The 12,135-nt window shown below is 32.1% G+C and overlaps 1 protein-coding gene across 2 annotated transcripts; it reads left to right on the top strand.

Annotated features, from left to right (window-relative positions):
- The first annotated feature begins 2,216 nt into the window (after positions 1 to 2,216).
- Positions 2,217 to 5,905, top strand: LOC105119380 (ABC transporter G family member 14-like). Of its 2 annotated transcripts, XR_841131.1 has the most exons (6): positions 2,217 to 2,491; positions 2,686 to 3,478; positions 3,872 to 4,048; positions 4,160 to 4,347; positions 4,650 to 5,397; positions 5,491 to 5,905. XR_841131.1 is itself a non-coding variant. In XM_011017510.1 (5 exons), exons 1-5 carry the CDS (start codon positions 2,330 to 2,332, stop codon positions 5,298 to 5,300), a joined length of 1,971 nt encoding a protein of 656 aa, XP_011015812.1. In that variant the 5' UTR covers positions 2,217 to 2,329; the 3' UTR covers positions 5,301 to 5,746. The 2 variants fall into 2 exon arrangements, 1 of the variants encoding a protein (XP_011015812.1); XM_011017510.1 differs by having other exon boundaries at positions 4,650 to 5,746.
- The last annotated feature ends 6,230 nt before the right edge of the window (positions 5,906 to 12,135 follow it).

Raw genomic sequence — 12,135 nt, 5'->3', positions numbered from 1 at the left:
CTAGGCTGTTTCCTGGTGGGATCCTCTAGAGTCGTATATTTTTGCTCAACAAACCCTAAATAATTTCAAAAAATTCTAAAGAAATTCAAAGATCATTTTTAAATTATTTGTAGGTCTCACATATTTTTCCAACTATTTCACTTGATATTAGGATTGTAAACTTATACTGTAAGATACTGACCTGATATTAAATATAACTACTTTTCTTTAAATTTCTAAAAAAATACAAGAAAATAAAAAATCCTTGTTTTGAAAAAGAAAATTATGTTTTTTTATTTATATGCATATGGCCAATTCTATAAAAATAATAACTATATTTGCATAGATATTAATAAAAAGTACAAGGTAAGATTTAACATCTTTAAATATAAAAATTCAAGAAAAATAGTTTTGTTGATATATTTGCGTATATTTTTTATTTAATAACTAATTTATGAAATCCATGAAAACTTGATCTATATTTTAAAAATACCAAAAAATTATTTTGTTTGTTTGAATATATTCTTACTGAGAAGAACTTTTTTAAAACTTTAGATAGACCAATATTTAGAAAATACAATAATATTTTAGTTTATATCAAACAAATAAACAATGCAACTTACCTTACATAAAATGTATTAGGGGTCATACATTATCTCTATAAAAAATCAATTTTTTTATTTAGACTTTAAGACTAATTAAGATTTCTAATAATTAAAATATTAAATAACAACTTTATTTTTTTTGTTACTAATAAAAATTAAAATTTTTTTATTTTTTCTATTTATCACCACAAAAATCCAAGCTTGAAAGAATAATTTTCATGACACCAAGCATGGATGACATACTTTCCAAGAATGGACCATGTTTCTTGGTATGGTGAGGAATTCTCCTTATGTTCATAGAATTAGAAAGAATGGAGGTGACGTAAGAAGAAATCTTTAAATTATAGTTTTTAAATTTAGTTTAGTTGAAGATTCAGGTTTTGGATTTTGACCAAGTTATTAGATTGTTTAGATTAATTTTTTTAAATTAAAATAATATCATTTTAATTAATAATAAAAAAATAAAAATTAATGAATTGTAATCAAGTTTTTTATAGGATCTTATCAGGTCCATCATCTAGATTAACCAGATCATATTAATTTTTTTTATTTTTTTAATTCAGTTTAATTTCTCTCTGGTACCATAGAATTGATAGAAAGAGCCAGGCTGCAATGGCATTGACCTAAAGATTATCGAAGGACAATAGGTCATTAGGGTGTTTAGTCACGCTGAAATGGGACTATTCAGGGCAAAATTTCGGATCTGCACCCAGTTCGTCGTCAAGGACTATTAATAGAAATAATAAAGCAATTTAAATTCCTTTGAGAAATGATTGGGCGCACCATCAAGGTTTTCCAAGGCACTGCAGATATGTACTTTTAAGCACACACTAACATACACAAGAGCGCGCGTACACACGCAACTCGTTGTCTGGAAAATATTTATTTTCTTACAATTTTTTTGTGAGAGCGTGTGGAAAATACAGATAACAGAAGATATATTGACACACAAATAGAGAAGCAAATAAAAATAGCTTTTGAAACCCGAGGGTAGGGCAATATTTAGCTCTCATAAGATTTCCACATGCTTCATGATTTAGGAACTTAGTGTGCAGTGGTGGGAAGCACCATCATTTGTCTAGGAGGAATTACCCAACATTACCTATTTTTCCTGTTCTACAAGCTCTGATTTTTTTCAATACAGTACGCACGTGCAGCGCAAGCACATAGAACACAGAACGGAGATTCAGCAGAAGTCATTTACGACTAAAAAATTTAGAAGAATAACGACAGTTGGTGCTCTAGTACTGACAATTGGTACAAGATCAGTACCTTACAGCAGTACATCATGTGTATTTTCTGAGTTGCTAACCCCATGAAAACGGTTTGACTAAATTTAGAAGAATGATCTTCATGAGTTGCACAGTATTATTATTATTAGGATGATCTTTCAAATTGTAACCGTTTAATTCTGGCTATAAAAAGACGCATGCACCCACAGTCCAAATAGGATGAGAGGAGTAATTAGTGAACAAACTGATAAAGGGAAATTAACTTATAAAAGCACAATTAAGAGTTAGTGGCAGAATATTTTTAAAGAGGTGGGATCCCACCAAGGAGGCTAGGCGCCCATCACAGAGGAGAATTCTCCTGGGTACCTAGTTTGTATCTCTACTATATATTTATGAGCTGCCCAGTTCAGTTTGGGAAGTCAAGTTACAAGAAATTCCTTAACTTCCTCTACTCCTAATTACAGCCATCACTACCACCACTGACAACAACGGGTGTATCTCCTCTCCCAGGCCATGCCGCTCAACTCCATAGTTCCCAAGCCAGACCACAAAAGTGCTCCCGTGGAAGGTCTGCGAAAGATGTCCGAAATCAACAACAGAGCTGTCGTCGCCTACCCAGGACAAGCCAATTCACAATCTGTCCACCAACTCACCATATATCCTACGACCCTGAAGGTCTCTCACATAGAATCATAATAGTTCTTTCTTCTTCTTCTTTTGATGTGGGAATACTAGTAGCAGCATAGAGAATGGTTATATTTAGAAAGACTAGTGGATGATTGTATGATATAGAGTAACAATAGTTTCTCATCAAATAGCATTTTCACACCTATTACAAATTTATTTATTTTATTTCTGATTATTTTCAGTTTGAGGAGGTGGTGTACAAGGTTAAACAGGATCAGAAGGGATTGTGCTGGGGTGGCACATGGACCACCCGAGAAAAGACCATACTGAATGAGGTAACAGGTATGGTTTGTCCAGGGGAGATCCTAGCAATGCTAGGTCCATCTGGAAGTGGCAAAACCACCCTCCTTACGGCTCTAGGAGGTCGTCTAAGTGGTAAGCTATCCGGAAAGATCACGTACAACGGACAGCCTTTTTCCGGTGCCATGAAACGACGCACAGGTTTCGTTGCTCAGGACGACATTTTGTACCCACATCTAACTGTGACTGAAACTCTTCTGTTCACTGCACTGCTAAGGCTACCCAAAACATTAACCAGGGATGAGAAAGCACAGCATGTAGAACGAGTTATGGCTGAACTGGGGTTGAGTCGGTGCCGGAACAGCATGATAGGGGGGCCACTCTTTAGAGGAATATCAGGAGGAGAGAAGAAGAGGGTTAGTATTGGTCAAGAAATGCTAATCAATCCAAGCTTGCTACTACTAGATGAGCCCACATCAGGTTTGGATTCAACTACAGCACAAAGGATCCTGACCACGATCAAACGGCTAGCGAGTGGGGGCCGAACTGTCGTCACCACCATTCACCAGCCCTCAAGCAGACTTTACCACATGTTTGATAAGGTAGTCTTGCTCTCTGAGGGACATCCCATCTACTACGGTCCTGCATCTGCAGCTTTGGAATATTTTTCCTCCATTGGATTTTCTACTTCCATGACTGTCAATCCAGCTGATCTCTTACTTGATCTTGCGAATGGTAATTTGAAATTATAATTATTAATATTCTCTAATTTATTACCCTATATATATATATAAAAAAAAAAAAATTCATTTGAGCAAGACAGTGATTCAAGTTGGCTGTTGGGCCACTGAAGGTTTCTGTGGTACTTTAAACTTTGTTAATTTTGCCGAGGGAGTTTAATGAGACACCACCCCTGTAGAGGAAGGGGTAAACAATATTTCCAGTATTCAATTTGGTTGACTGTAGGAAATTATAGTAATCTGTTTTCGAAACAAACCACAAAACAAAATGGTTCCAGTTTTGAAATCATTTATCTACACGAATATTGGAGAGCTAATATGTATTCTTTTAAGTTAACTAGATAATAGACAACTTATGTATTTGCTTACAACTTTTGGAAACTCGCAGGCATTGGTCCTGATTCTAAAAATGCCACTGACCAAGGTGAGAACATGGAGCAAGAACAGAAGTTAGTGAAGGAAGCTCTTATATCTGCTTATGAGAAGAAAATTTCTACCAGACTGAAAGCTGAGCTTTGCAATTCGGACCCGAATAATTACAACTATACAAAAGATGCCTCTGCAAGTATGACTACCTTTTCTCTATCCATCTGATTATATTAATAACGACGTCAGAATCCCATTTCACTCTCCTGTTCTCTAGTGTTTAGCTAAGTAGAAATACTCATTGTAACAGAAACTGAAACAAAGTCAGAGCAATGGTGCACAAGCTGGTGGTATCAGTTCAAAGTGCTCTTTCAGCGGGGGCTAAGGGAGCGGAGGTACGAGTCCTTCAACAGGCTACGAATTTTTCAAGTCCTCAGTGTCAGTATACTTGGCGGACTTCTGTGGTGGCATACACCAACTTCTCACATTGAAGACCGCGTAAGAGCTTTTCTTCTCGCTTATTACCATGTAGATTATAGAGACTGCTTTTACCTCAAAATTCATGCTAGATTTATTTAAAAAACACACTGGTTCGAATTTCAAAGAAACTCCAAGCTAGATGAGACTATTTAAATTTTTATTTTTATTTTGTTTCTTTTGTTTTGTTGATGATAGCTATTCTTCTATAATCTGTTTCCCACGTCTTCTAAATCGGAAGAAACTGAAACCCGAGAAATTTAACTCCAACTCCTTGGTTCCACATGTGCTAACTGCTAAGAAAGTTGGCATTTTTCTTGCAGATTGCACTGCTCTTCTTCTTCTCTGTTTTCTGGGGATTTTACCCACTCTACAATGCAGTTTTCACATTTCCCCAGGAAAGAAGGATGTTGGTTAAGGAACGAGCATCGGGAATGTATCATCTTTCATCCTACTTCCTGGCTCGAACATGCGGAGATCTGCCATTGGAGCTTGCGCTCCCAACTGCATTCGTCTTCATAATCTATTGGATGGGCGGACTTAAAGCCGATCCTATAACTTTTATACTCTCCCTACTTGTTGTTCTTTACAGCGTTCTTGTTTCTCAAAGTCTTGGATTAGCCATTGGTGCTCTTCTAATGGACATAAAACAAGCCACTACATTAGCTTCAGTTACAACTCTGGTTTTTCTCATTGCCGGAGGATACTACGTTCAACATATCCCTCCTTTCATAGTATGGCTGAAGTACTTAAGCTACAGTTACTACAGTTACAAGCTTCTTCTTGGTGTCCAATACAATGAGGATGATTACTATGAGTGCTCAAAGGGAGTCTTGTGCCGGGTTGGAGATTTTCCTTCTGTCAAATCAATGGGTCTGAACCATTTATGGGTAGATGTAGCAATTATGGCACTGATGCTAGTGGGTTATCGATTGGTCGCTTATCTGGCACTCCATCGCGTGCAGCTGAGGTGAAATTTAGCAGAAGTTTACTTCAAGAAACAGGACAGTTTGAAGAGTTTTCTCCTTCTTCAACTGAGGAATAATGTTAGGTTCAGAGTATGGGAATCAGGTATTCAGATTTTGTTCAAATACCCTTCCCACCGAGTTGATGTATTGACCTTTTTGTTCTACTCTAGATAATGCTAAGTTAGAAACCTTCTAGTTTCAAATCTAGTAATAAATGTCTAACAATTCTGAATTGATGGAATCATAAAAGCAAGTGACAAAAGGAAAGGAAATAAACGAAGATATGCACATTTCCAATTGCAGGAAAGAAGAAAACGACCTGACCTTGAAGTCCAATACTCTATTGAGTGGAACTGATATTTCGATCTTTGTGGGGCTTCCAAAACCAAATATTGGTTTCTGTTTAACGGTTTTCTGCTGCAAGAGCATGAACAGGAAAAAAGGCACTCTTCGACAACTCATTGAAAGCGATGGACATGACAGATCTGAAGCAAAGCAGAATAAGGAAGCACCATATACCCGTTATTATACTAAAATATTTGATAATTATTAAAAAAAAAAGAATGAATGGTGGCAGAGAGTTAGCTTTCGTTCAAGAACAACATTATGAGAAAAGGCATGTGAAAGAATTTCTTCACAGCATATGATTGGAAAAAGTAAAAGAATGACAGGTTAGAAAATGGTATAAAAAAGAAACAAGACTATGCTTAATATTTATACCACTAATATAAATTATATTTTGAGATTTAATTTAATAATTTTAAATTTTAAATATTTTTTTAATATTATATTAGACCTTGAATAACAAAACGATTAAGAGTTTGAATTTTACTATCACTATTTATTTAATTAAAAAAATTAAGTAAAAAGTAATATAAATTTGTGCAAATTTCAAGTTTAAAAGGCTTTCATTTAAAGAAATGTGTTAAAAAATCATATAAATCATATCTTAAAACCTTACGTAACCACTTAAACTTTTAGGTTTAATTAGTTTTTTAACACTATATAAATATAATGTTGTTTACCATCCACAAGAAGAGGACACCTCCAATATTTTGATAAGAAATTAGTGGTATGTTTAATTACATAATACTAACTAGGTGGCTTTTTTTTCATAGTAAAAAAAATATCAAAATGATACAAATATTTTTGAACAAAAATCTAAGAATCTTATTAAAATAATAAGGTTAATAATTTTAATAATATAATTAAAAAAAGATATCTATAACAAATAAAGAGGGAAAAAATAACAACAATCTAATGCAAATGATAAATGTTTTCTAACACTGTAAAAATATATCTATAAAATATTCATAAAACATTCCAATGATCTTATTTTTATATTATTCATAAGAAATCTAAGATCAATTTTTTTTAACCACAAAGGGAAAAAAATTCATGAGACTCTCATGTTTTTTAAAAAGTAAGAGAAATTTGATAACTAAATTAAATCTTGATAAATTTAATAATATGATAAAAATATAAGGTAACAACTAAAAAACAATATCAAACGATAAAATTAAAAAACAAGTAAGATAAAAAAAAAAATCAATCCCTATTAACTTTTCATATTACATTAACAAAATAAAAGAAAAAAAATGTTACATTAACAAAATAAAAGAAAAAAAATGTTATGGAAGGTGATTAGTACTTAAAAGTGCATTCTTATTAAGGATTTATATTGTCATTTTTCACTTGAAGTATTAATAACTCCTTAACTATAACATGTTTATAATAACAAGTCTAATACCATAAGATACATTTAATTTATGATAAATATTCATCTTAAATGCAGGCCTATCATATAAATAAAAGGATTGATTGATAAGTTTAACAATTGAAATTGAAAGGAAAAGAGAGGGCTAAACTTTGAAAAGAGATGCTAACTGTGTCCAAACTAGAACATTGCTCGGTAATTGGATCATAATTGGAGCTGTAGAACTTGGATTTACATCTGCTTTATATGGATGGCAAGCTAAGACATAGGCCTAAAATTTTCATGAGAAGGCAAAACTCAATTATGTTGTTTGGAAGTCCAAATCTTAGCAATAACATAGAAGTCTGAATCTGTCCTGCAACCTAGATACTGTTCAGTGTTCAACCCATATCTCGAGTTTTAGAAGTCCAAATGACTTGAATTTTTTTCTTGCAAAGTTGAGACAATATTCTAAAACTTTAATGGTAAGTTTGGTTCAAATTCTGACATTATCAATGATATTTTATTTAGACAAAAAGGTAAAGATCGTCATCAAGTCAAGAGTTGGCCACCCACTCAATAATTAGTCAACAAATCAATAATTTCTAATTTTGGCCTATAAAAGTAGATATTTGTCATGCATTTAGTCATCTTGGTTTCTAGATCAAGATCATGTTGCTTTCTCTCTTTGTATTTTTGTAATTATTAAGTTTTGTTTTTGTTAATATTTTGCTTATACCTTTCATTTCCTTTCTTTAGTTAATTTTTATCTTATTTGTGTTCTTATCTTGTTTATTTAAGTTTCTATTCTTTCATTATATTTAGTTAAGTTTATTATGTCAAGGTGAAAAGAGTACATTAATGGTGTAAGAATAAGTGTAGTGTAAACTTAACATGGACTTTAATGTTTGATACTAACATGTTTTGTATTTGTTATCTTGTTCACTCTTAATACTTTACTTGTTAAATGGTTAATCTATATTTATGTTGTATAACACTTGGTATAATAAATACTTAGCACTTTCATAGCCCAACCATATGGTATAACCGACACTTTTGCTCTGAAAGGAACTTGATTTGTTGTTAACATAAGTTATAATCATGAATGCCTAACAATATTTACAAGTATTAACATTATTCGAATAAGATAACTAATGTAATCATGTTAATAACTTATAATCTGATTGGAACCTTCTTTATGTGTGGTTTCCAATTGAGTAATAAAAAGAGTTTATGATATACTTGTTTGAAATACTATTAGTGGATCCTCTAACCTTGACATTTATTTTATCATTGTTTAATCCTCATATTAATCCTCCATCTCAAGTTCTCATCAACTTCTTTATTATTATTATTATTATTATTACTGTTACTATAATTATTAGTATTATTATTACTATTGTTGTTGTTGTTATATTATTGTTGTTTATAATTTATACAATTAACCTCATGTGGTTCGAACCTGATCTTGTCTGGTTATTTATTACTTTGACACTCCTATACTTGGAAGAAGACATCAATCTTTTGGTTAGTCAAGTTTTTGGCGTCGTTGCCGAGAAGGTAAATTCTTGTACAAATTATAGTATTTATTTTACTTTCTCTTTTCACTTTTCTTGTATATAACTTTGTTTCTTTTTTTTTCTTCTTCCTTTTATTCTATTTCTACATGTGCATGGGAGTGTAGTCATGTACATTAAGTGATAAACTTTGTAAGGTATCCTCATCATTTTCATAAAATATAGCCAAAGAAGATAACTAATCACTTCATAATTAGAATAATGAGAATAACCGTGTTAGAACATTTAGAGACCACATGAATCGCACAAGAACAAGCGCACCATTATGCATAGTTTCCTCCTGATGCATCTCATTTTAATTTTAAGCCAAGTATTATTCAACTTTTACCTTCTTTTTATGGCTTAGATTTAAAAAAATCCATATTTATATTTAAGAGAATTTAAGGAGGACTGTAATATCTATAATGACTTAAATTGTAGCATGAACACCATTAGATTATAGCTTTTTCCTTTTTCATTAAAAGATAAAGCTAAAGCATGGCTACAAAATTTGAGATTAGGATCTATTCGTGCTTTGGATGAAATGCAACAACAGTTTTTAAAGAAATTTTTCCCTTCTTATAGAATAAACTCTTTCAAAAGATAAATCACCATATTCACTCAAAAATCAGGACAAGCATTTTACCAATGTTGGGATAGATATCGAGACTTGCTTAACAATTACCCTTATCATGGTTTTGAAATATAGAAATTGGTTTCATATTTTTGTGAAGGGTTAACACCTAGAGATAGACAAATGATGGAATTGATGTGCAATGAAATTTTTGAAAATAAAAACCCTGATAAAGCAATGGAGTACTTAGACTTGTTAGCTAAAAATGCTCAAAATTAGGACACCGCAGGCACTTATGAGACATCGCGTAAAACTCAACCTCATACATCTAGTGGAGGTATGTTAAACTATAGGGAAGATCATGACCTCCATGCCAAGTTTGCATCAAACTTGGCTAGAAAATTCGAGGCACTAGAATTAAAAAAGAGTAGTCAATTAAAATTTGTTCAAGACATTGTGTGTCAAATCTATGAAACAAATGAACACTCAACCAATGATTTTCCAACTTTACCTTCTTTTAAAGAATGTTTCTATAAACAAGCCCATGCTTTAAACAGTTTTCAAATGCCCAACCATAACCCATACTCACAAACATACAACCTGGTTGGTGAAATCACCCAAATTTTAGTTGAAAAAGTGATAATAATGCTTGACCGCTTTTTATGATCGGCTTGTTTTAACTCACAAGTGCACGAGTGTGCGATGTAGCAATTAACTCGGTAAGATCGAGGTCATATCCACAGAGAGCTAGATCTGGAAATTAAGCTAAGTAACAAAAAAAAACTCAAGAGAAATTAAATTAACAATAACTTGGTTGAAAATAATTGATGGATTTGTTTTCAAAGATAAAAAAAATGTAAATAGATTTTAAATGACAAGAAAAGTAAGTCTTGGTCCAAATCAATTTTAATGGTGATGTATTGGTGATTTCTTCAACATATATAAGATAACTCAACCTAATCTCAACGATGGTGATATTAGATCAGAAGATATTACAATGAAGATTAGAAAGATGAAGATTGATTATTGCTTAAGAATGAACGAGTACTTTCATATTAAGTAAGACATTGAATCAAGCAATCTGTATACCAAAACTAAAGTTTGTGCATAAAAATTCAAGATTATAACATTACCTAAATGATTTCTAAAATTTCTTTACAATAATAAATCATTCATGAAGAACATAAGAAGATAAACATTAAGCTTCATTCATATCCTAAAGAACTCACCTCAATCACCATTATCCTTGATTTGGATCCAAGAAAAAGTTTATCCAACCATGATTATATATAAGAACACTTCAATAAACATGAAAGAACTTGAATCCAACTGAAAAAATAAGTTTTACAAACTAAAGAACCGAAATCTATAAAGAAGAACACAATACAATTTCAGAAAAAATTTGGACACAAATCTGACTCTAACTTTGGACAGCAATTTGACCCTCTTAGAAGCTGTTTTTTGAGAAGTCTATGAGAGACATATTTATAGGCAATTCTGTCACCTTTCCAGATCATTAAAGAACAGCTCATTTGGACACCTGAGTCAAAGGTTATGGGCAAAACACCGAAAGGTGTTCTGAAAAATCAAATCAAGACAGCTTTACAACTACTTTGGTGCACGTTTTTCTTCCTCATTTATGAGGTGTCTCCTTCTTCTTTTTGACCCAAAATAATGTTAAAATATCCCCTCCAGCTTTCCATCCATGTGCTTGCCTTCTTGGATCAATGGATTACCCAAAATAAATCAATTGTTATTTGTTGTGTGGACATGTAAGATCATGGATTGTGTTTGGGTTGATTTGGGGTTGATTTGGGGCTGATTTTGGGCTGATTTTGGGCTGAATTTGAGCATTAAATAAGTATACAAATGTACTTATTATTTGGGCTAAGATTGACATTGAAACCTTGAGTGTTTAATGGTTGAAGTTTGCACACAACATAAGGCAAGTTTGGGCTTGAAATAAATCATATGATATTCTTTTCTAGAATTGGAATAGAATTGATTTTTGGGACAAATTTGGAGCACTTATTTGAACCAAGATTTGCTTCAATCTTCAACTAAATGTCTCTTCAATTCTTTTTTCTGAATTCCGACGTTGAATTTTCTGAATTAATTCATTTAAGCTCCAAAAACCTATCGAAACATTAAAACAAACTTCATTACTAAAAAATACATCAATTATTATAAAAACAACCAAATAAAAACAATAAATACATATGTAAAATAAGATACTTAATGACACTTTTGATGCACAATCAATTATGATAAGTTGTTGTCTTTTTTTTATCATGCTGTGGAACAGGAATTTCTAACATCTTCTGCACGACAAATCATAATCTCTGCTGCTACTGCTGAACAATTGATTGACCAACTACAATCTTTCATTCCTATGATTGATCCCTCCATGAGTTGCATAAATTGGTCACCTAAGAAAAGCCGTAAAAAGCTTAAATTAGATTTGAGCCTTCATTTGTGAATCTTTGTGTCTTTTAGTTTTATTATTGTGTTTTGTTGTTTCTTATATTTGTTTTAGTGTGTTTTAGGTTTGTCAGTGTTCGTTATGTCAGGTGATATCTTCTATACTCTATCTTTCTATCTTAGAACATTGAGGACAAGGTCTCGTTTTGGTTGGGGGGAGAGGGTAGTAGCTAAAAAAAAATAAAAATAAATGTGTTTTCTATTTTATAAAGCATGTGCAAAATTCTTGTTACTATGATGGCAAAGTAAAGGAGATCTTTTTATGACTCTTGAGACGTATCTTAGTAACCATTCTTAATAAGGTCTATCATAATACTTCTTGAAATATTTAGGTTTACAAACTCTCACATTACTATCACTTAATTCTGCTCATATACTCTTTTAACATGTATTCTTAAACCTTAATTTACACACACACACACTTTAACATATGATTGTGAGTTGTATAATGGTTTATTACGTTATTTATATTCTTTTATTAAAGGTAACAACTAAGAGAAAAGGGATGGTATATAATTAAAAAAAGAAAAACAA

Source organism: Populus euphratica, unplaced genomic scaffold (genome assembly GCF_000495115.2).
Source record: "Populus euphratica unplaced genomic scaffold, PopEup_1.0 scaffold2825.1, whole genome shotgun sequence".
In the NCBI taxonomy this organism is placed as follows: domain Eukaryota; kingdom Viridiplantae; phylum Streptophyta; class Magnoliopsida; order Malpighiales; family Salicaceae; genus Populus; species Populus euphratica.
Note: the sequence above shows the minus strand (reverse complement) of the source record. Positions and strands in the feature narration are given on the sequence as shown.